The sequence below is a fragment of the Choloepus didactylus genome, chromosome 12 (genome assembly GCF_015220235.1).
Source record: "Choloepus didactylus isolate mChoDid1 chromosome 12, mChoDid1.pri, whole genome shotgun sequence".
Taxonomy (NCBI): Eukaryota; Metazoa; Chordata; class Mammalia; order Pilosa; family Megalonychidae; genus Choloepus; species Choloepus didactylus.
The window spans coordinates 49,252,289-49,278,651 of NC_051318.1; the positions used below are offsets into that span (position 1 = coordinate 49,252,289).

Sequence of the window (26,363 nt, forward strand, 5' to 3'; positions counted from 1 at the left end):
ACCTTTTGGCTGTTATGAATAATGCTGCTATGAACTTTGGTGTACAAATATTTGTTAAAGTCCCTGCTTTCAATTGTTTTGTGTATAAACCTAGAAGTGAGATTGCAAGGTCTTATGGTAATTCTATGTTTAACTTTTTGAGGAAACATATTACCATAACTTAATATTAGATTTTTTATTAAACAGGCTTATAGAAAAATAATTGACTGTATTTCTCCGGATATATTTGACTTCCTCGCTTAATTTTAGTAGATTCTTTTTAAAAATCTTAAACTTCAATTTTCTTTTCATAGGATTGTATATTCAGTATACACATTTTGGGTTAAAAGTCATTTTTTCATCTAAAATACTTAAACTAAATTGACTCTTAGAGTAGCAAGTTATTTCCTTGATTAAACATTCTTTAAGAATGCATATACTCATTTTCAAAGTTAATAATGAATAAGCACACAAAGATAATTCTTGTCTAAGTCAGTTATGCTGAAGTTCTCTGTTCTATATTGAAATTAAATTTAAAATGGTACTTAACCTTTCCAAAAATGCCATTTAGAATTTTAACAGATATTTTATATTTAATTTGTTCATAGATTATCTTATATATGGGCAAATTAAAAGACAAAATTTTGAGTGAAGAATATGTTTTTATTCTACAATCTTCACAAAATTTTAAACCCATTTCTCCTCCTGCTACTTCTCCTCTTTGCCATCCTTCTTCTCCTCCTCTACATGCCGTCTTCTCTACTCTCCCTTCTTCCTCCTCCTCTGTCTGCATTCACAGATACAAAAACACCTCTGAATATTTGCCAGAAATATCATAACCTAGCAAAAGATAAGTTGTCTTTTAAAATGAGATATGTGCTAGAGTTTGGGTAAACTAGTTAATTGTACAACCTTGGGAAAATCAGTTTCTCACATGTAATGCTATATTGAAAATAAATGTGAAGTAATAAGCATCAATCTTGTGATATTTCAATTATGAGGTAATGTTTACTGAGATACTTGGTGTGATAGTTAAATTTATGTGTCAAGTGAGCTAGTATATGGTACCCAGGTATTTAAGCCAATAATAATCTAGATGTTGCTGTGAAGGCATTTTGTAGATGTGGTTAATTACAATCAGTTGACTTTAAGCAAAGATTACTCTAGACAATGTGGGTGAGCCTCATCCAAACAGTTGAAGGCTTTATAAGCAGAAACTGAGGTTTTCTGAAGATGAAATTATGCCTCAAGGCTGTAGCATAAAATTCCCACCTAAGTTTCCAGCATGTGACCTGCCCTACAGATTTCAGACTTGCCAGTCCCAACAAATGTGTGAGTCAATTCCTTAAAATACATAGGCTCTGTTTTCTATTTCTCTGGAGAACCTTGACCTATGCACTTAGTATCTAATATGTAATCAGAAAATTTTAATAATAAAACTTGGAAAAAATTGTTGAAGCCGGGAAATGAATGTAAGGGTTGAAACTGGGAGATTAATTTAAGGGGAGTCATTATACTTACTGTCTGTACTTGAGTAGTTTAGAGTGTTTCCAAAAATGAAAATACAAGTGAAAACTTCTAATCCAACAAATATGCCTGTTGGCAATGAATTTAGACCTCAGAATCTCTTTCACTCTTCACATTTGATGTTTCTTAAAAAAAGCGAGTAAGCTTTGCAGAGTGGGATGTGTCCTAGTCTCCTAGGCATATCCTAGATATGGTCTTGAAAAGGGACTGAAAGTTAGTCTGGCAAGAAAGATGGGGATGAAGCCAAATGGCAGGCAACAATAAAAGTTTATTGAGAGAAGCCACAGGGTGGCCCCGCTGGCAGAGAGGCTGCTAGGATGGGAAACCACGCAGGATTGCATGGGGTCTTGGAAATGTAAGGTACGTGAATTTTGGCCAGTAGGGGATTATAGCTGGTTTATCTTGTAGCTTGGCAATGCCTGGTGTGTATATTCAAACAGGAGAGGTGGGGAAGGAGGGAGCAACCGTGTGGCTGAACAGTAGAAGTGGCATGAAATGGGTGGAGGGGAGGGGGCAGTGATGCAGCCCAGCTTCACAAAGAGGGAAACGGAGGAGGGACCCAGGTCCCAGACCTAATAGTGATTAGAAGTCTTTTTACTCATTTTGAAAATAAGGTAATGTGAAAAAATGATCAACTTTCTGTAATGGTTCAGGTTAAGAAAAATTATATTTCTAAGCTATATAAAATTATCCAGGTGAAAATTATAGTATTTCTAACTAGGTTGATATATCTAACAGACGTTTCAAAGTTAACATGGCAAAAGACCAACTTTAGATTTTCATTCCAAAGCTGCTGCTTCTTCTGTGTCCATAACTCAATAAATGGCTGTAAAATGCATCCAGTTTTTAAACTCAAAAGGTCTTTCTTAAATTCTGTTTTTCTTTCATGCCACTCATTTAGTTTTCAGCAAATGTATTTGCCTCAAACCACAAAATAATTCACTAAACCAGCAATGCTTACCATATTTACTATTCCTTTCTTCATTAATTTCTTGCCTGGACATTATGTTTGAGTCTTGATTGGTTTCCCTACTTGCATTCTTGCCCAATTTCAATCTAATTTTCATAGCACAGGCAGTGTTATCCTTTCAACACATTTGTTATGCCATATAAATCGTAGGCTTTGAAATCCTCCAATGACTTCTCATTACATTTTTAATAAAATAAAAAATCTTTATGAGGGCCTCTAAAATTATATATAATCTGGTCTGCAATTAACTCTCCAGTTTCATTTCTTAGTCTTACCATTTGCTAACTGCATGGCATTGACATGCAAAATACACACCTATGTTAGGGCCTTTGCACTTACTATTCCCTCCTCCAATCATGTGTTCACAGAGCTTTATTCCCTGACTTTATTCAAATCTCTTTAAATGCCATCTTCTCAATAAGGATTTCCCTGGCCCTGTTACCTAAATTAGCATCTCCTCACACTTGATCTCATTTTTCTACTATTTTTCTTCAAATCATTTATTACCACCTAAAATTATGGTATATGTAATTGTTAATAAGTATATTGTCTATCTACCAATTACGGAACTTCATGACAAGAAGGACTTGTTTTGTTGCCAACTCTATTTCTGTTTCCAAAGCAGCCTTTTGTTATATAGTAAGTCCTCAATAGGTGTGCGTTTATCTTATGTAATCCTGACAGCAATGTAGTAGGTATTAATGCGGTTTTACATAGGAGAAGAAACTGCACTGTGATTCGTGAGATAATATCAATGGATTAAACTTCTTTTTGACAGCTGAGGTATTTACAGTGGAAAAGTAATTGTACTCAGCAAGGGTTATCGCATTTATCTGGAACCTTTTAATGGTATGCATGGTAATTAGTGTATAATTCTTGCAAAAACAGAAAAAGCAAGATATTATTCTCTTGATCTTACTTATTGGGAAATTGACCCTTATTAATTAATGATTTCATTCACCAAGTGGGTAAGAGTAGATGGAGGACCTGAATCTCTCTGATTTAACACAGTTTTCTTCCATTATATTATTGTCAGTTAGAATCCTGAATTCTTGTCCCATCCCTTCCACACAATGACTATATTAAGTCTAGCATGTTCATTAAACTTGCTGACCTTCACTGGGAATTGATGAAGCTGAGGGAGATTTTACTGGCTACATGCTCTTTACAACACAATTAGAGTTGTATCATTTCCTTTTCTTCCTAATCTATTCCACACCTATTCCAGAAAGGAAAACAAATAAGTAACCAAGAAAATAAACAACCAGGGAAAATATTTTATAAAGATTTGATAACCCAAAATAACATATCTTATTTAATAGCTTTCCTCTTACAAATACTTTTATTACCATGGAAACCCATATAACCCTAGGGATGTCAAGAAAGATTTAGACTGAAATTAAGTCAAGGTGCTTTCCATTGACACTTGGAGATTAACATATTTAACAATGCATTTGTCTTTGTGATTCAAAGATCACAAATTACCAAAAGTTACATACCCCCAAGTAGGATCACATCAAAGAATTATATTAAATAACAGAATTATTCTAAGACAATTATTTGGAGGAACTAGAAAAACAGAAATCACAGGAATGCCATTATGTAAATGTATTACCACTTAAAAAAATCTAGTGCTATTTTGCCTTAAAAGGAAATGGTCAAATCTAAATATTGTGCCTCTCCTCAATCATTTACAAATCAATGTTTCTGCATCTTCTAGCCTTTGGTAACCCTCAGTATTCCTGTTCTAAATCAAAATTTCTGTACCTAACCTTTTTACTTTCCTGTACCTTCTTTTTTTTTATATAGAAAGAAAATAATTTGTGACTTGAGAAACTACAAAACTGAAAGAAGCAATATCTGAAAGTATGCAAAAGATCAGGTACCCTGATTCCTAGGTTAGTACAATTATCCAGTAAGTTGTGTCTCAGATTTTCTTGGAACATCCAATTATTAGACCTGTTCTCAAAGAGAGTAATATGGTTAAAGTAATGATAGGAGACCAATTCAGTAAACTCAAGTTAATCTTGTTAAGTAAAATAAAATGGCCACCTGCACTGCATGTTGCCAAGAGAAGAACCTTTTTGAGAAGAGCTTTCTGAAAAGTAAAACAAAACAAAACAAAACAAAAAACAAAACAAAACAAAAAAACAGCTGACCTGCAGGTTTATTAAGAAAATGGAACACACCCTACATGTAATGGGTAATTGTTTTTTTTTTTAATGCATTAAAAATAAATGTTTAAAATTTTTCTCAGTTAAAATTTCAAACACAGTACATAACTACATATATATATAAAACCTGCTTAAAGAAAAACTCTTTGGGATCCTCAAATATTTTAAACCATTATAATGGTAAATGAAAATAACTTTCTCCATTTATAAAGGACAAAGAGACCATTTTCCCCTTCCCTGTTTTCTTGTGTTTCCTTGGAAACAATGAAGGTCAGTCCTGAGTTTTTACCCCAACCTTTTTAGCAGAGATAAGTCTTTCTAGAGATTAAGCTCAGTGTATTAGTTTCATAAGGCTGATGTAACAAAGTACCACAAATTGCGTGGCATGAAACAACAGAAATTTATTTTCTCAGAATGCTGGAAATTTGAAGTCCAAAATCAGTATGGACAGACACATGCTGCCTCTGAAGATTCTAGGGAAATTCCTTCCTTGCTTCTTCCTGCTTCTGGTGGTTGCTGGGAATCCTTGGCATTTCTTCACTGGTAGTTGTATTACTAAAATTTCTGGTTGTTTCTTCACATGGCCTTATTCCTTCTGTGTATGTCTGTGTGGTTTCACATGGCCTTCTTGTAAGGACACCAGTCATTGGATTTAGGGCCCACTTTAATCCAGTATGACCTCATGTTAACTTAGCAAATTGCATCTGCAAAGACCCTATTTACAAATAAGGCCACATTCTGAGATTCTTGGTTTGCATGAATTTTGGGGGCAAACTATTCAATCCAGTATACCTGATCTCCAGTCTTTACAATATAGAGACATCTCAAGGTCTGGAATTAATTGAAGGATCTCTCAGGAGATGTAAAGGAGACCTACATAAGATAGACAGCTCTTTGTCTCTCACAGAGATAAGAAATGCTGTTGTTTTGTTCCTCCTTCTGCCTTGCTGTATAAATTATGTGAATTTATCCTAAACCTAGTCTCTTGAGTGGATTACCTGAATGCATCTATTTCTAATTGCATTCAATAAAAATTGTTTTTCCTATCCTATGTATTAGTACAGAGGGAATATTTTGATTGACAGAAGTTTTTAGTTTCCCAACAATAGGAATTAAAGATATTTGCAAAAATGTAAAACAATGCAACACTTCTCATTAAATTTTATTGTTTTTGAAGACAGTGTTATTATTCATAAAAATAATCTATATTATTACATAAAGGGTTGTTATTGCTATTTTAAAATGAACTAATAAATACTTTATAACTTTCTCAGTCTTAATTATAAAATATTAAATATTGTTAAATATAATAACATATAGTAAAAGCTCTATGGGATTTTCAATTTTTAATTGGGTGAAAGGTTTTATGAGACCAAAAATGTTGAGAATTAGCTGTTCTAATATTGTCTCCCATTATGTCAAAATATCTTAAACAGTTCTAAGACAAACTTTCATTTCACATAATATTTGACGTCTAGAAGACATGAATTACTCATGTTCCATTTTTGAAATTCCAGAGTAGATTTTCCTTTATCTCCAAGGTAGTAACACCTGCTTAGTATTTAGTATCCCTAAACTAATGACTGTCAAAGAGAAGTGCTTAGATTATTCTAGAATCATTTCTTATGGCATTCCTTTGCCATCACCTACATCACAGAGCCATTTGGCCACAAAAACATTGGAGAAAATAGAAAAACCTGGTAGGGGAAGGATATAATGACACTTTGCATTGTCAAAACAAGTTCTGAAGATTTTTTTCTATTTTTTTTTGTTTCACTTAAATTATTTTTTCAGACAAAACCATGTTGATTAATGTGGTTTTAATTCATTCATTTTAATGGATGTAACATGATCTATTATATACTATGAACCAGTTCATTTTTTCTTTATTCTAATGATGGGTACATATTGATTCCATCCTTTACTATTAAACTAAAGCTGGAACCATTAGTTCCATTAATGACAACCTTGTATTTATGCATGTTTAAATGCTACTCTGTAGAAGAGGTATTCTGGATTATATAAATAGAAGTGGAATTTCTGGTCATTTGCTAAGCACATTGTCAAATTATGAGAAAACAAATCTAATACTATTAATAAGCTTAGACAAGTGAGAAGTCACAGGGCACAGACTCCATATCAGACCTTGCAAGTTCAAGGGTTCCCAAACCACCCTCACATTCAAATATTCACCGGAAAGACACACAGAACTCACTGAAAGCTGTTATACTCAAGGTTACAGATTGTTACAGGGAGAAGACACAGATTAAGATCATCCAAAGAAAAACACACATGGGACAGAGTTTGTGCCAGTTTGAATGCATTTTGTCCCCCAAACGCCATTATCTTTGATGTAGTCTTGTGGGACAGACTTTTGGTGCTGATTAGATTTGCTTGGAATGCACCCCACCCAGCTGTGGGTGGTGACTCTGGTGGGATACTCCCATGGAGTCGTGGCCCTGCCCATTCAGGGTGGGCCTTGATCAGGGGAGCCATGTAAACGTGCTGACTCAAAGAGACTGGACGGAGTGCAGCTGTGAGTGACGTTTTGAAGAGGAGCAAGCTTGCTAGAGAGGAACATCCTGAGAGAAAGCCATTTTGAAACCAGAACTTTGGAGCAGATGCCAGCCACATGCCTTCCCAGGTAACAGAGGTTTTCCGGACGCCATTGGCCATCCTCCAGTGAAGGTACCTGATTACTGATGTGTTACCTTGGACACTTTATGGCCTTAAGACTGTAACTGTGTAGCCAAATAACCCCCCTTTTTATAAAAGCCAATCCATCTCTGGTGTTTTGCATTCCGCAGCATTAGCAAACTAGGACAGAGTTCAATAGGGTTCCAAATGCAGCATTTCCATTGTCTTTTCCCCATAGGGTTTGGACATGTTGCTCTGAACAACAGGCAAGGGTATTGCCAACCAGGGAAGTGTACCCAAATTTTGGTGTCCAGAGTTTTTCTTAAAACTTTACCGCATAGGCATGATTGACTCACTGATTGCCCACATGAGTAATCTCACTTTCCAGGCCAACTGACACTGCATAACCCCAAGTCCTACCCTAAATTACTTAGTTAGTTTTTCTGTTGTGGCCATCCTCACTTAAGACTGTCAGGTATGGCTGGCCCCACTTTATGATCTGGTATGGCCAGATCCACTAAACAAAGACACTCCTATCAAGTATGATAAAGATCAACTCCTAGAAATCAAGGGCAAAGCTAAGACCTCTCTTTGGACAAGGCCGAATTCCTTACTATACACATTTATTTAGTGCTTTAGAGTTAACAAACAGAAAACAATAGTTGACATTCAATTCTGGCAGCATATAATGGACTTTGAAAGGCCAGTGCTGCCATTGACTACAAATAGAAAAATTAGGGTAAATTACAAACTTCATTTATAAAGGCTTCAGAGAGCTATGTAAGCATTAAGGATTAAATAGAATAGAATCCTAGAGGGAACAATACTGTTTAATGCTAAGCAGACAATCATCTGCTGGCCTGATTCATTTTGCTTTCTCCTGTGAAGTATTTGCTGAATTTAGACCTGGGCTGACAATTGACTGCAGGTAAGCAAGGACCTTGAATGTAGAAGTAGGAACAAACAAAGGTTTTGGCAATGTACCTGGATGGAACAACAAAATTGGAGATATGAGCGTCTCAAATGCACAACTAGTTTTCCACTCAAAAAATGTTTCAATTAATGCTGAGGCTGTATGCTAAGCAGAAGGATTATGAAAGGTGAAGTAAAATTTTCTGCAGTCTCATAAAGATAAGATAAAACTCTGCCAGTAGAAAAAAGACTTGAAAACAAGAGGCAGGTGATGAAACTCCTAGAGGGATTGAAGAAATGAAATTGATTATCCATAATTACTTTTCACAGAATAACTTAACAATTATGGGTACAGTTTGAGGTAGAGAATTTAGGCTTGGCAGAAGGCTGAGGAGTGACAGAGAAGCCAGCAGAGATTTTGGTGTTGGTGTGGGAATGCAAAGACAGATTAAATATTTGAAAAGATGCAAATACAGAATTTCTATTGTTTAACATGGTCAGTTAAAGAGCTAAGCTGAAATTTTCAAAAAGCAGAACAAAATTTCCTTTGAGTTTCAAGATTTGAGAAAAGAAAGTACTACTATACTATAAAATGAAAGACCAGGAAGTCCAAATCTCAGATGTAGTGATACAAAAATAGACAGAGTTATGAAAAATTCAGCAACTCAAATCTTTCTGGGATTAAGATGATCAGACCTTTTATTATCTATTTGACAAAGGAAGTGGGAAACACTCCCTGATGAAATATAACAGCACCCAAAGCATCTACAATGAGCAGCATGTTATAAAAACTAACAGGACAAAGATAATATGAAAAATAATCTATGACAATTTTAAGAAGACTATTGAAACAGACCCATAAATAATCCAGATTTTGTAGTAAGTAGACCTAAACTTTAAGTAAGTATGATTAAACTGTTGAAGAAATAAATGTTTCAGAAAAGAATGGATAAAAGGATGGATAATTTCACCAGCTCTTTAGGGTATATAATTATAAAAATAATTGAATGGATAATGTGGACATGAAAAATAAATATCATAAATTAAAAACTAAATATATGTGTCAATTATACACAGAGCAAGAATTGTTTAGTGAATTAGAAAACAGATCAATAGAAAAATTACCAAAATGAATTGGAGAGTAAAACGAATGAAAAAAAAAAATAAGTATGTAAGTGACATATGGGCTACATACGAACACCTAGTACATATGCAATTGGAGACTGAGAAGAAGAGAGGGAAAGTGTGACAGAAATAATGCCCAAAGAGAAAAGAGCCTAGAATATCTCAAAGTTGATGAAAGACATTGTTCTAGTTTGCTAATGCTCCCAGAATGCAAAACACCAGAAATGGATTGGCTTTTATAAAGGGGATTTATTTGTTTACAAAGTTACAGTCTTAAGGCCATAAAGTATCCAAGGTAACGCATCAATAATCAGGTACCTTCACTGGAGGACGGCCAATGGCGTCCGGAAAACCTCTGTTAGCTGGGAAGGCATGTGGCTGGCATCTGCTCCAAGTTCTGGTTTCAAAATGGCTTTCTCCCAGGATGTTCCTCCTTAGGCTGCAGATTCTCTCCAAAATGTCACCCTCAGTTGCTCTTGGGGTGTTTGTCCTCTCTTAGTTTCTCCAGAGCAAGTCTGTTTTCAACAGCCATCTTCAAACTCTCTCTCATCTGCAGCTACCCTATCAGCTTCTGTGCATTCTTTAAAGTGTCCCTCTTGGCTGTAGCAAGCTTGCGCCTTCTGTCTGAGCTTATACAGTCCTCCAGTAATTTAATTCAGACCCACCCTGAATGGGCAGGCATCACCTCCATGGAAATTATCCTACCAAAGGTCTTGTCCACAGTTGATTGAATCACATTTCCATGGAAACACCCAAAGGATTCCAAAATCTAATCAACACTAATATCTCTGCCTATACAAGGTTGCATCAAAGATAATGCCATTTTGGAGGACATAATACATTGAACTGGCACAGACATCAATTCTCAGATCCAGGTAAAGGTGTGAATCCCAACAAGGAAAATGCAAAGAAAATCAAACTTAATCACATCTTAGTAAAATTCATGAAAACCAAAATGAAAGACAAAAATTATAAAAGTGCCCAGAGAAAATAGATAAAATATTTCAAAGAGCAATGGAAGACTACACATTAGAAATTATAGAAGACAGAAGACAATGGAATAACATGTTCAAAGTGCTGAGAGAAAATAACTGCCAAGCTAGGTTTCTATACTCAGTGAAAATATACTTTAAAATGGAGACAAGTCAAGATATATTCAGAAAATCCAAAACTGAAAAAATTCTTCACCAGATGGTGTGCTTAAAAAATGAATTTTTTGGTAAAAAAAAATGAACTCAGATGGGAACATAAAAATTCCACAGGGAATGAAGAACACAAGAGATAATAAAAATGAGTACATATAAATATCTCCAGGCTGTGCAAAATAATTTTGTGGTACTATTTATTAAATAATTGTGTGAATAGAAAGAAAATAATTTTATAATAATTTATTGCAGAATTTAAAATATGTGTAAAACTAAAATGCCTGCAAGCTATGTTTCAAAAGGGAAGTGGGTATTATGGTTTTCTAAGATTTACTAGAATTGCAGAAGTGGTAAAAGTAATAATTTGTATTTGATTGTAAATAAGAGGAGAGAATGCCTTGTAACATCTGAGGCCAAAAACAACATGGATTGTTAGCAACACCAGAAACTAGGAGAGAGTCATGGAGCAGATTCTTTCCTATGGAACAGATTCTTTCCTAGCAACAGGAAAAGAAGCATGGCCCTGCCGATACCTTGATTTTGGACTTCCAGCCTCCAGAACTGTGAAATGATATTGTGTTGTTTTATGCCACTTAATTTGTGGTACTTGTTTACAGTAGCCCTAGTAAACTAAGACAGTATTTTAAGTATTTTAAAAGTAATAATCTTTTGAATATGTGTATCAATTTTATATAACTCATTGATTCTTTTTTATAAGAGATAATAAAGTTGGCTCTTAGCCTTCCTGCTAACTGTCCTCTTCCAACAGCCAAATTTTCAATAATTATGTCATCTTTATATGATCACCTGTTACACATATCTTTTGAAAACATGATTCTCAATACTGGTTGGCCTTAATGAAATATTTAATTAGATTTTTTCTAAATGGTTTTTATCATGTATTTGCCAGTTCTCAGGTTTTAGTTTCTTATCTTATTGAATTGAGTGCTCGTTTTATGTTTTTAGAAAAACTCATGGGTACTGTACACTCTGACTTCTACATGCAGAAGGATATTATATGTCTTATACTCTAAGGGAAACATGAATGGATAAAGCAATTGAGTGCATGCTTTGTTGCATAGAATTTTATAGTGTTTACATAGTAATAATAATTATTCCTTTGTATATATTTTAATGTTTTTCTAAAATTGGAATATAATTGTTCTTTAGTTTTATTACCAAATATTGGTAACTCTGGAAGTTGGTGGAAACTAATTTCTATCAGGTTAACTAATGTTTGGCTTCTAAAAAATGTTTTCTCTTTGGTGTAACTGTGATATTGACATTGAATAAATGCACTTTCAAAAGTTTGGATAGATGTGTAAAAAATGTGAAGAATTTCTCTAAGTATTTTCCCTAACATTTTAGGTAATTGTAAAGGTTCTTATTAAGGACAAATTTCAAGGAATAGTTCATTTGTAAATAATTTAATATCTAATTGGAAACAATTACAATTTAATGAACTTGATTTTTCTGTTAGTCTATTGCTTATTAAAGCAATATAAACATATTTTATAGCAATATTTAGTAAAATACTTGGCCAGGAAGATCAATATTACCTAATGTAGCAACCAATTTATCTGATTACCAGTATAATGATGTCAACCTTGATCTACTAAACAGGTATGAAATCTATTTGCCAGCTAATAATTTTTATATTTTTATTGGGATGCACATTTTAGAATTATTTTAGAATTTTAAATTACAGAATAAACATTACTTAAATTTAAAATAGATTCTGAAATAAATGCATTTGCAGGAAAATATTTTTTAAATACTCTTATTGAAATTAGAGGATGCAGAAGAGATCTAATATCAATGTTTCATAATTCTCTGGTGATTGTAAGTGTAATTTTCTATATATTCAGATCAGTTAGGATGGCCTAAAATACATCAGCATGGAATCAAATCAGAAAGATATTCAATTTAAATTTTTAATGAACCATTTAAAATTTTAATTTAGTTGCATAGATAGTATATTCACTTGGTTCAGAAATTAGAACACTATGCACAGTATTCAAAAGCCATGATTGAATCCCTTTTCCTCTCTAACTCATTTCTGCCCCCCTTTTAGTCCTCCATAAATGTAACCAATTCTGTTATGCCATTTGTATTGTTCCATTATTTCATTACCCCAATATGAATTTGTTCTTATTTTCTACTTCCACAAAATAAAGAACACCATAAAATTTAGTTTGCAACTTGTGTTTTTTCAATAGAAACTCAGAATACATAGACAATTTCTTTTTTAACAAGGTGTTTTTGTTTGTTTAGTTACCTTTTCCTTATAGCCAAGTAGTATTCCTTTGTATGAATACACCATAGCATTTTAAACCTGTAGTGTATAAATAGGCATTTTAATTGTGTTCAGTATTTGCTAGTACAAACAATATTATCACAAATAAACATAATATTCTATATCTATAAGTTCCCAAAGGAAATTTCCACAAAGAAGTGTGTGAAATCCATGAGTAGATGTGTTGGTCATGTTCATAGTTATGGCAAGATTATTTTATTTAAAAGTTACATTAATTTGCACTCTCACCTGTGATGTACCAGAAAGCAGATTTTCTTATAGCTGCTGTATCTGAATGTTTGCAAACTTTGGATTTTTGCCAGTCTAAGACCTTAAAAATCCATCTTGATGCACTTTATAGTGCATTTTTGTTTTTATGAATGAAGCAAGAAATCTCGTAATTTTAGGCAATAATTGTGTTTCTTTTTGTTAATAGTTTCTGTCTATTTTTACATTGCTTGTATGTATATTTTCTTCTTAAATTTTAGGGGCTGTTATATATAAGGGTGATTAATTCATAGCTTCTGATGTAAGCAGCAAATACTTTCCCAGTTTGACATTTGTATTTTGATTTTGTTTATGTATTATTTAGCCATTGAGAGATTTTTAAACTAGTTATGCAGTTACAATTTCAGTATTAATTTTGAAGGTTTCTTGATAAATAGAAAGTCTTCAAGATTAAAAGTCAAGATTCACTTCAAGATTAAAAATTAAGTCTTTCACTTCAAGGTTAAGAGTCAAGATTACTTCAAGAATAAAGACAATTTTCTCATTTTTGTCTATTTCTTTTTAGTTTGTTTTTGTTATATTTAAAAACTTTGTCACTCAAAATCATAATTTGTCCTGATATGTGATGTGAGGAATGGAGCCACTTCATCTTTTTTTCCAGATTCCTAACTGTTTATACAGACATTGTTAATTAAAAATTCCATCTTTCTCTTATTAATTAGGAGGATCACTTTTATTATACACTAAGTTCCTTGTATTTGGGGTGCATTTCTGGACATTCTCTACTGAATCTTGGATTTCTGTCTGTTCTCTAAGGTAGTAGCACAATATTTTTGTTGAGGATTTGTAATATTTTGAATACTTTGTAGAGCTAGTCCTCATTCATTGACTTCCTTATTCAATTTCTTGGCTATTTTTTATTATTTATTTTCCCATCTGAAGTTTAGAATAAGATTTAGTATCAGGAAAATAAAAGCTTGTTATTGGGGGATGCACTTTATCTTATCAAATAAATTAGGGAAAATTGACTCCTTTATGAAGATCTTTTTATTCAATAGCATGAAATAAATTTCTGATTTCCCAAATTTATATTTTTTCCTTTCAAGTATATTCTAAATTTTTCCTAATACAGGTTTTATGCATTTTGGTTGTTAAGTTTATTTCTGTGTCTCTTAGCTTGCTTCTGTATATGTTCAAGCTTGTATGTTTGCACACACTGTAACAAAAAGGCTCTTTTGTTTCATTATAAATTCTGAGTGGTGGTAGTTTTTAAATACAAAGTTAATGATTTCTAGATAAGAATTTGATATGCTGATTGTAGTTTTTCTTTGTAGTAGTCTTCAATTGATTTGGGTTTTTATATACACAATCAAAGCATGGTTAGTTTTACTTCTTCATTTCAAATATTCATAATATATAAATCATTTTTGTCTGGTAGCATTGACTGAGATCTAAAGACAATACTAAATTGTGGTGAAGACAATGGGCATCATTTTTGTTCCTGATTTTAGTGGAAATACTCTTTCCTTTCCTTATTACTCGTTCCTTTCCTTATTACAAGTGATCTGATTATTTGTTATATATGTTCATATTAGGAAAGTATCCTTTGATTCCAATTTATTGAATTTAAAAAAATCAAATATTGAATTAATTATTGAAATAACTAAAATTCTTATTCAAAATCTATGAAAATACTCATGCCATTTTTCTCCTTACTATGTAAAATATATGTACATAGTAAAACACTATATGTACACATTAAAATATTATTGCTATATTAATGGACTCTCTGTTATAAAAGAGTATCTAGCAAATTTTTGTATATTCCTGGAATAAAGTTAAGTTCATGATATGTTATTTTTTAATGATCTACAAGATTCTGTTTACTAAAATAGTATAGAGAATTATGATACTATCTTAGGGAGATCAAATCAGCATTCTTCTTCGGTCCTGTGTTTATGAAGTTCTGGTGTAAGTCTCAGTCTCATACTGATGTGATAAAATGTATTTGGATATTTTCTCTCTTTTTCTCTACTCTACATCAAATTTAAATAACATTGGAATTTTCTGATTTTTCAAGTCTTGATAGATTTGCCCTGCAAATGTTTTCTGTTCCTGATATATATTTGGGAGGTATGTCATTTTGTAATCAGAAACTGTTATCGATATTCATTTTATGTTCATGAATTTATGTTTGTTGAACTTTTTGTGGCATAAATTTTGTCAATTATTTAAATGTTTCATGAGTATTGAAAAGTATTGGAAAGTGAATTTTCTATTATCTGGTCATAGAGTCTAATATATAGTCTTTTTTTCCAGTTGTTTTTTTAACTTGTTTTTCTTTATTAGAGAAATTATGGACTTAGAGAACAATCATACATAAAATTCAAGATTCCTATATACTACCTACTTCAGTTTGCTAAAGCCGCCAAAATCAATGCCAGAAATGGATTGGCTTTTAAAATGATTTATTAAGTTATAATTTACAGTTTTTAGGCCATGAAAATGTCCAAATTAAGGCATAAATAAGATAGCTTCTCTGAAGAAAGGCAGCTGGCATCTGGTACACCTCTGTCACATGGGAAGGCACATAGCCAGTGTCTTCTGGTCCTTCTCTCCCAGGTTTAATTGCTTTCAGCTTCTTGCTTCAGTGACTCTCTCAGCTCCTCTGGGGGGTTTCTCTCTAAACTGTCGTGTGCTTTTTTTCTGTCCTTTATCCTCTCATAAAGGACTCCAGTAAAGGATTAAGACTGACCTTGAATTGGTTGGGTCACATCTCAATTGAAACAACCTAACCAGAAGGTCCCACACACAATAGGTCTGTACTCCTATGAATGGATTAAAACTACACAGCCTTTCCTGGGGTGCATAACAGCTTCAAGCCAGCATACCACCCTATTTTTAGAACAATAGTTACAATTGGCAATAGCACATTTGTATAATCATACTAATAACTATAGTCCATAGTTTAACTTAGGGCCCACTGTTTGTGTAGTGTAGTTCCATGGATTAATTTTTAAATTTTTAAATTTTTATTCTGTTACCATATATACAATCTAACATTTCCCCTTTTAATCATATTCAGATATACATTTCATTGTTGCTAATCATGTGCACAATTTTTGTGCTACCATCACCACAATCAATTACCAAAATGTTTCCATCATTCCAAACAGGAACCCTGTTCATTTTAAGCCTTAACTTCCCATTCCATATCCCCACCCCTGCCTCTGGTAACCTGTATTCTAGATTCTGACTTTATGACTTTGCTTGTTCTAATTATTTCAAATCAATGAGATCATACAATATTTGCCCTTTTGTGTCTGGCTTATTTCCTAAACAAGATGTCTTAAAGGTCCACTCATGTCACATGAACCAGAATTTCATTCTTTTTTTAGAGCTAAATAATGTTCCATTGTATTTATATACCACATTTTATTTATCCATTCATCAGTGATGGGAACTTGGGTTGTTTCCATCCTTGGGCAATAGTAAATAATGCTTCTATGAACATTGGTGTTGAAATATCTGTTAAAATACCTGCTTTGAGTATTCTGGGTATACATGGAATGGTGGGATTGCTAGGTCAAAAGTAGTTCTATAGTTAGCTTTCTGAGGAACCACTGAACTGTCTTCCACAGCAGCTGCAAAATTTCACATTGCCACTGGCAAGGAATGAATGTTCCTATTTCTCTGCATCCTCTCCAACATTTGTTATTTTCCATTTTTTTAAATAGCAGCCACTTTAGCAATGAAATAGTATCTCATGATTTTCATTTTCATTTCCCTGATGGCTAATAATATTGAGCACCTTTTCATATGCTTTCTGGCCATCTGTACATCTTACATCTATTCAAATATATTCACATACCATACAGTCATCTGCAGTATACAATCAACTATTCACAGTACCATCAGATCATTGTGTATTCATCACCACAATCAATTTTTGAACATTTTCCTTACTCCAGAGAAATAAAAATAAGAATAAAAATAAAAGTAAAAAAACACTCAAAGCATTCCACCCCACTCTATTTTTCATTTAGTTTTTCTACCCATTTTTCTACTCATCAGTCCATACACTTGATAAAGGGAATGTGAGCCACAAGGTTTTCACAATCACAGAGTCATACTGTGTACACTACATAGTTATACAATCATCTTCAAGAATCAACTGCAGTGCAACAGTTTCAGGTATTTCCTTCTAGCTATTCCAATACACTAAAAACTAAAAAGGGATATCTATGTAATGCATAAAAACACCCACCAGAGTGAGCTCTTGACTCTATTTGAAATCTCTTAGCCACTGAAACTTTGTTTCATTTCACTTCCCCCTTTTGATCAAGAAGATTTTCTCAATCCCACGAAGCCGGGTCCAGGCTCATCCCTGACAGTCATGTCCCATGTTTCCAGGGAGATTTAAACCCCTGGGAGTAATGACCTATGTAGAGGGTGGGCAGTGAGTTCACCTGCTGAGTGGGCTTAGAGAGAGAGAGGCCACATCTGAGCAACAAAGAAGTTCTCTGGGGGAGACTCTTAGGCACAATTATAAGTAGTTTTAGCCTCTCCTTTGCAATAGCAAGCTTTATAATGGCAAGCCCCAAGATCGAGGGCTCGGCCAACTAAATTGGTAGTCCTCAATGTTTGTGAGAATATCAGTAATAAATCAGGTGGGGAAGGCCAACATTTCAACATTTTTCTTCAGTTCCTCAGGGGGCTTTTGGCCAGTTTTAAATTGGGTTGTTTGTTTGTTGTTAACTTGAAGGATTTCCTTATATATTCTAGATGTTAAACCTTTATCAGATATGTGGTTTCCAAATATTTTCTCCCATTGTGTAGACTGTTGTTTTACTTTCATGAGAGAGTCATTTGAGGGACAAAAGTTTAATTTTTATGAGGTCCCATTTTTTAATTTTTTCCTTTTATTGCTTGTGCCTTGGGTGTAAAGTCTAAAAACTATTGCCTAACACAAGGTCCTGAAGATTCTCCCTACATTTTCTCCTAGGAATTTGGTAGTCCTGGCTCTTATATTTAGGTCTTTGATCCATATTGAATAGATTTTTTACTGTGGTGTGAGGTAGGGGTCCTCCTTTTTTTCTTTGCAAATGGAGATCCATTTTTCCCAGCACCATTTGTTGAAGAGGCTATTCTTCCATTATTGAGTAGTCTTTGCCCCCTTGTCAAAAATCAGTTCATCATAAATGTGAGGGTTTGTTTCTGAACTTTCAATTTGATTTCATTGGCCTATAGATCTGTCCTTGTGCCAGTAACATGCTGTTTTGGTTACTGTCACTTTATCATAAGTTTTAAGATTGGGGAGTGTGAATTCTCTAACTTCATTATTCTTTTTTAATATGGTTTTAGCTATTCATGACCCCTTACTCTTCCAGGTAAATTTGATGATTGGGTTTTCCTTTTCTGCAAAGAAGGTTGTAGGAATTTTGATTGGGATTACATTGAATACATAAATTTCTTTGGGTAGGATTGACATCTTATATTTAATCTTCCAATCCATAAACGTCCTTCCATTTATTTAGGTTTTCTTTGATTTAGCAATGTTTTATAGTTTTCTGTGCACAAGTCCTTTATACTTGGTAAAATTTGTTCCTTGATATTTGATTCTTTTACTTGCTGTTGTGAATGGAATTTTTTTTTTCTTGATTTCTTCTTCCCATTGCTCACTGCTTGTGTATAGAAACTCTACTGAATTTTGGGGTGTTGATCTTGTACCTTGACACTTTCCTGAATTCATTTATTAGCTCTAGGAGATTATTGTGAATTTTTCAGGATTTTCTGTATATAGGATCATATCATCTGCAAATATGGAACATTTTACTTCCTCCTTTCCAACTTGGATGCCATTTATTTCTTTTTATTGCCCAATTGCTCTGTAAAGACTTTCCAGTACAATGTTGAATAACAGCAGTGAGAAGGGCATCTTTGTCTTCTTACATCTTAAAGGCAAAACATTTAGTATTTCAACATTAAATTGGATCTTAGTTGTAGGCTTTTCATATATGCTCTTTATCATGTTGAGGAAGTTTCCTGCTATTCCTAGAGTTCTAAGTGTTTTTATCAAGAATGGATGCAGTTTTATTACCAAATGCCTTTTCTGCATCAATTGAGATGATCTTTTTTTTCCCCTTTTAATGTTTTAATGTGGTATATTACATTAATTGATTTTCTTATATTGAACCTTGCATACCAGGGATAAACCCCACTTGATCATGGTGTAAAATTAATTTAATTATTTGCTGTTGAGTTCAGTTTGCTAGTATTTTGTTGAGGATGTTTGCATCTATATTCAAAAGAGATATTGGTCTGTAGATTTTTTCCTTGTGGTGTCTTTATCTAGCACTAAAGAGTTTTGTTTTTTGTTTTCTTTTGTTTTGTTTTCTAATTTGGCCTTTATCAACTATAACCCCTACTTAGGGAAAAAGTTTAACTAGCATATTAAACCTCTTAATTCAAAATATGTTTTCACATGTAAATTTTCATTTTGCACAGTTTTGTGAATTAAGAATTGAAGTGAGCCCCCTCCCCTTAATCTGTAACGAGAGTCCCCTTCCCCCTCAATCGGTAATGACTGCAAAGTAAACATTAAGCGTTGAGAAGAAGGGAGTGAAACTGTGCCATTTTAGGGAGTGAGATTTGCAGATGTACGTATTAGCCAAGCGTAACCATTTCAATAATTAACCATTGCACCGGCCTTGAGAAAATTTCTCAACCTTGTTAAGGATCTTAAGCACCCATTAATTAACTGCCGACTCTGCTTTTGTCAAAGTAGCTTGCTTGCATTTTCAGGATGTGGTTTCTGCCTACATAAGTCTCAAGCACTCTCAGGTCAGGGCTGCTGCTTGCTGAACTCCCTGCATGGAGTGAGAGATGGCAGCCGCCCGCCGGCTAATAAAGGCTCTTTAAATTCTGTTTGGCTGTCTTGTACTTTAACTCGCAGGCACCGTAACATTTGGAGGCCCCAGTGAGAATCCCTCGGCGTTTGCTGAGGTTTATCAGTTGAGACAAGTTCTGACTGCCAGTCCTCCCCCAGGGGGGCACACTGAGAGACGTTCCTCAGCCCCGGCGGAGAACCGAGTGGTCGGGCCTCGAGATTCGAAAATCTGCCTCTGGAGCCATCCAGACGTGGGCCCAAAATGGCAAGAGATCTCTAATCTGGTCTGGTGGAGTACCCCTTTAGGGTCTTTAGGAGGGCTGGATGTAGCCATAACTCCGAGACCCGGCCTCGGACCACAACGGTGGCTGGTGGCCTCAGGTTCAGGTTCTGGTTCAGGTTCGGAATTGGTCTCTTTACACAGACCTAGTCTCTGTTTTGTGTTTTGTTGTTAGTGTCTTTGTCCTGTTCTGTTTCAGTTTTGCCAACCGTCAGTCCCACAATGGGTCAGTCTCCGTCTGCTTCCACTTGCTCTCCATTGCAGTGTTTCTTAAAAAATTTTCAGGACTTCTGCCGGCGAGCTGCAGGGTTGGGTGCCATGGTCAACCTAGAAACTCTCTGGGCCCTTTGTGAGCTTGAATGGCCAAATTTTCCAGACTCTAATTGGCCCCCCGAGGGCACCCTAAATTTGCTGATTGCTTTTCAGGTTCAAAGAGTTATTTATGGAAGACCAGGACATCCGGATCAGATTCCCTATATTGAAACCTGGATCGACGTCCTCGCTGACCGCCCCAAATGGCTTAAAAATTGCTCACCACCTAAACTGTTTAAAGCGCGAAATGTGCTTGTTTTAAATGGGCCACCCAAAAGGCCCCCAGTCCTCGACTCCCCACAGGATAGCCCCCCCCCTTGTCACGGTCCCCACCTTATTCTGCAGGGCCCTCTGCCTCCAGTCCACGGCCCTCTGCCCCTAGCCCAGGGCCCTCTGCCTCCAACCCAGGGCCCTCTGCCCCTAGCCCAGGGCCCTCTGCCTCTAGCTCAGTGCCCTCTGCCCCTAGCCCAAGGCCTTCACCTCCCAGTCCAGGACCCTTCATTCTTAGCCTGGGGCCCACTGCCTCCAGCTTGGGGCCCCCTACCCTAAGTACAGTAGGATCCCTCGTTCCCACTCCAGATTCTACCACGCCCCTGACAACTCTCTCCAGCCCCCCCCACACCCGTTCCGGGAATTCATACGGACCGCATAGTCAGGTCCTTGTCCCCACTCAATTACCCCTGAGACAAGTCATTCAAGGCCCACCTGAAAACCCAATACCCTCTATGGTCTATGTTCCTTTTTCCACCAGCGACCTGTACATCTGGAAAAATCAAAACCCCTCTTTCTCTCAAAACCCCCAAGGACTAATCTCTTTGTTAGAATCCATTTTCCTAACCCATCAGCCCACATGGGACGACTGTCAACAACTGCTGCAGACCCTTTTCATGTCAGAGGAGAGAGAAAGAATCTGTGCCCAGGGACGGAAACTAGTTGTGGGGCCAGACGGTCTGCCAACCATGGAGGTAGACCACCTCGAGGCTGTTTTTCCCTTCACCCGAGCCCAGTGGGACCCTAACACTGACCAAGGTAAGGAGGCTCTCGAATGGTACTGCCAGACTGTAATGGGGGCTCTCCAAGCAGCAGCATGGAGGCCTACAAATATTTTCAAGGTAACTGAGGTGACTCAGGGGGCCACTGAGTTTCCCACCACTTTTCTAGAGTGCCTCCAGGAGGCTTACCAGTTATATACACCTATAGATCCGGAGGCGCCAGAGAACAGGCGAGCAATTAATATTGCCTTCGTCACCCAGTCAGCCCCAGATATAAGAAAAAAGTTACAAAAGTTAGAAGGCTTTGAGGGAAAAGTACTGAGTGAGTTGGTGGAGGTTGCTCAACCCGTCTTCAATAATAGAGAAAGTTCTGAAGACGTAAACAAAAAAATGGCAAAGGTTCTACTTGCCATGAGTGAAGACCAAACACGGAATAAAAACCGAGGAGGGGGCCAGAATTTTGGAGGAAAGTGCGGGAGAGGAAATAGGCCATCCAGTGGGAGAGGAGGGTGAAAGGGGCCCCCTCTAGGCCAAAACCAGTGCACCTTATGTAAGGAACAGGGGCATTGGAAAAACGATTGCCGGAAAAAATCCTACCCAGGGCCACCAAAGGTTCTCCTTGAGAAGGAAGATTGACGAGGCCGGGGCTCCGCCCTTGGCCCCCAGGAGCCCAGGGTCACTCTTATAGTAGGGGGCCAAAACGTTGACTTTTTAGTGGACACTGGGGTGACTTTCTCTGTACTCCAAGAAGCAGAAGGCCCTTTATCGCAAAAACGGACCCCGATCCAGGGGGCCACTGGAGGAATCAAGTCCTATCCGTGGACACAGGCTCGAATAAGTAACTTAGGGGAGAAAACCATTACTCACTCTTTCTTAGTTATGCCTGAATGCCCCTACCCTCTAGTTGGCCGCGACTTGCTCCACAAATTGTGAGCAACCATTTCCTCCCGAGACGAAGGGCCAGAAGTAAACTTCCCAATGCAGCCGAGTTCCATCTTAATTACCTGCCCTCTGTCCAAAGAGTACCTCCTCCTAGCCAGGGAGGATACTAATAAACAAAATGCTGAACTCTTAGTGAAATGGCAAAAAGAAATACCGGAGGTGTGGGCAGAGACGAACCCCCCGGGGCTGGCTGGCCACCAACCCCCCATCATTGTTCACCTCCTAAGCAGTGCCATACCTGTCCGGGTCCGGCAGTACCCAATAAGCTACCGAGCTAAGAAAGGAATAGCTGTCCACATTAGGAGACTAAGGGAAGCGGGGATCCTTGTGCCCTACAAGTCCCCTTGGAACACCCCGCTTCTACCTGTCCAGAAACCAGGGACTGAGGACTTCAGGCCAGTACAAGACCTATGAGAGGTCAACAAAAGGGTCAAAACCATCCATCCAATGGTCCCTAACCCATATACCCTGCTCAGCCTACTCCCCCCCGATCGAAAAGTGTATACCGTACTAGACTTAAAGGATGCTTTCTTCTCACTACCCCTGGCCCCCGTCAGCCAGCCCCTCTTCACCTTTGAGTGGACAGACCCTGAAGTAGGGGATTCAGGACAATTAACTTGGACTAGACTGCCCCAGGGTTTTAAAAACTCCCCTACTGTTTTTGACGAGGCCCTAAGCCGGGACCTACTAGAATTCCGAGAAAAACACCCCAAAGTTACTGTCCTCCAGTATGTGGATGACATCCTCCTTGTGGCAGAATCTCCCAAAGAGTGCCAGAAAGCAACAGAGGAGTTGTTGAAAAACCTCGGGCTGTTAGGATACCGGGTGTCAGCAAAAAAGGCACAGCTTTGTGTTTCACAAGCCTCTTATCTTGGGTATAATATAATTGAAGGAAAGAGAACATTGTCTGATAAACGTATTCAAGCCATTCTCCAAATTCCAGCACCCCAGACAAAGCGACAAGTCCAGGAGTTTCTAGGGGCGGTTGGGTATTGCTGGCTATGGATACTTGGGTTTGCCGAAATAGCCCGCCCTCTTTATGCCAGTACTGGGGGGAAGGGCGCAGAACTAACTTGGACTGGGAGGAAAGGGCTTTCCAGACTCTAAAAAAGGCACTTACCCGAGCTCCAGCCTTAGCACTCCCAGATCTCAGAAAACCATTCCAGCTGCAGGTAGCCGAGGCACAAGGGATAGCAAAGGGAGTGTTAACACAGCACTTAGGGCCATGGAAACGGGTTGTGGCTTATCTTTCAAAGCGCCTCGATTGGGTTGCTGCAGGTTGGCCTAACTGCCTCCGGGCCATTGCAGCCACCGCCCTGCTAGTTAAAGAAGCCTCTAAGCTCACCTTTGGGCAAGAACTGCAAATCATCGCCCCCCATGCAGTCGAAACCCTCCTCAAAACCCCCCTGGACAGGTGGCTCTCTAACGCAAGAATTACTCAATACCAAGTTCTTCTCCTTGATCCATCCAGAATAAAGTTTCTTCAAACCTCAGCTTTAAACCCAGCTACTTTGCTGCCAGAGAATAATCCCAGCCAACCCATTCATAACTGTGTCAAAACCTTAGCAGCAACCACCAACCTGTGTGAAGACGTAACTGACCTGCTACTTCAAGACCCAGGTGAAACTCTCTATACTGACGGGAGCAGTTTCATTCAAGACGGGATTAGGGTCGCTGGAGTGGCAGTAGTAACGGCCCCTAAGGTAATATGGGCCCAAGCCCTAAACCATGGGATGTCTGCACAAAAAGCTGAGCTAATAGCCCTCACCCAGGCTCTCCGATGGGCCAAGGAAAAGGCGGTGAACATCTACACAGACAGCCGATATGCGTTCGCCACCACACACGTGCATGGGGCCATCTATCAGGAATGCGGCCTCCTAACCAGCAGGGGAAAAGACATTAAAAATGCCTCAGAAATACTAGAGCTTTTAACAGCCCTTTGGCTTCCCAAAGCAGTAGCCATAATCCACTGCAGAGGACATCAAACTTCAAATACACCCGAAGCAAAGGGAAATGCTTTTGTAGACCAGACAGCCAAAGAAGTGGCCCTAAAACCAGTGGGACCCCTCCAAGTGTTGCCCCTCCTACCACCCCGGGTACTAAAAGCTGTTCCAACTTACTCAGACTCTGACATTTGTCTAGGTCAAGGACTTCAAGCTAGAGAAGATCCAGAGGGGTGGAAAGTCTTCCCCAACTCTAGAATCCTCCTACCAGAGGCACTGGGAAGAGACTTAATTTTAAAAATGCATCAGAGTACACACCTGGGAGGGACAAAATTAGCTGAATTGCTAAAAACTGACTTCTACATACCTAAGCTTTTTCAGGTAGCAAAGGAGGTAAGCAGAAGATGTCACGTCTGCGCCCAAGTTAACCCAAGCCATGTAAGTACCCCTGCTACCCCCGGCCACCGCCTAAGAGGTCAGCTCCCAGGAGAGCAATGGGAAATAGACTTTACAGAACTGCCTCCTGGACCAGGGGGATATAAGTACTTACTTGTGCTGGTGGACATCTTCTCGGGATGGGTTGAGGCCTACCCAACTCGGTCAGAGTCAGCTCAGGTAGTAGCTAAGAAATTATTGGCTGAAATTGTCCCTCGGTTTGGCCTACCAGTAGCAATGGGGTCTGACAATGGTCTGACTTTTATAGCCCAAGTTACCCAAAACTTGGTAAAAGCATTAGGAATCAAATGGAAGCTACACTGCGTCTACAGACCGCAAAGCTCAGGACAGGTAGAAAGAATGAATCGGACACTTAAGGAAACCCTCACCAAACTTAAATTAGAGACTGGCGGAAACTGGGTGAGCCTCCTTCTGTTTGCCTTACTTAAAGCTAGGTGTACCCCTTATGTAAAAGGTATTACTCCATATGAAGCCATGTTCAGCAGGCCACCCCCGCTCCTCCCCAAGTTAGGGGAGGAGCAGCTTGCCTCCCTAACTCTGAACTTCTCAAGTCCTTACAGGCTTTACACTACAACTCCAAAAACATCCATCACGTCATCCGCGCCCACCACCCGAAACCTGACACCGTGGAAGGAGAAATCCCTACTGCTGAACCTGGTGATTTAGTGTGGATCAGAAAAAGGAATCCCTCCTCCCTCGAGGCACGCTGGGCTGGGCCTTATCAGGTAATTCTAAGTACACCGACTGCCGTGAAAGTCACAGGTAAAAGATTTTGGATATATTGCTTACAAATTAAAAAGGCAGACTCTGACCAGAATGCAGAATGGTCCATACAAAAAACATCAGATCCCCTAAAACTTCAGCTGCAGCGACATATGCCATTATGCTGACTCTAGTAACAATGCTAGCCGCCGAGAACCCCCATCAAGCCACTAATTATATGTGTCAGTTAACTCGCACCATTGATGGAACAGTGGTCAGCCAGATTAGCACCCCGGCAGCCCTAAATTTGTTTTTGACCTATGTAAACTCTTTGGGAGAATCTGGAATCTACCAGAAGCTCTGAATACCTATTTGGGAGGGGGAAGGGCAGGGCTTAGGGGTTTCAGTTGTGGTAATTCAGAACTGGAACGAGGGCTATGGCATAGTCAACATTACATCTGTCTGCAAAGAAGTGCCTCAAAGTGTGGGGGAGAGGATGATTATTTCTGTTACAGTTGGGGCTGTGCAACCATAGCCCCATGGAAAAATGTAGACCATTTATTAAAGGTCACAAGGGAGATAAGGCCAGCAGTTCCTATTAAAAATTGTGCAGTTGGGAACTGTAACCCTGTTACTTTTAAACCACAGCAGTATTGGGAAGATTCCCAGTGGTTGGGGGGAAAAACGTGGGGATTGCGCCTATATGTATCAGGATATGACTCCAGAGTATTATTCACTATTCAAAAAAGGAAAATTCCTAAGCTCTTAAATCCAATAGGCCCCCTGGACCCCATCGACATCAAAATACCTGTAACAACTACTCCTTTCCCACTTACCTGTCCTTACTCCACCAT

At 37.7% G+C, this 26,363-nt stretch overlaps 1 protein-coding gene across 1 annotated transcript in view; it reads left to right on the forward strand.

Moving 5' to 3' along the window:
• LOC119506835 overlaps positions 1 to 25,873 on the forward strand; it is a 190,767-nt gene extending 164,894 nt beyond the window's left edge. The window contains 7 exon segments of the mRNA XM_037799910.1: positions 19,949 to 20,147; positions 20,589 to 20,707; positions 20,820 to 21,503; positions 22,182 to 23,486; positions 23,489 to 25,308; positions 25,311 to 25,569; positions 25,671 to 25,873. Of these exon segments, the coding sequence (XP_037655838.1) occupies positions 19,949 to 20,147; positions 20,589 to 20,707; positions 20,820 to 21,503; positions 22,182 to 23,486; positions 23,489 to 25,308; positions 25,311 to 25,569; positions 25,671 to 25,873 (4,589 nt within the window).
• Positions 25,874 to 26,363: the final 490 nt, after the last annotated feature.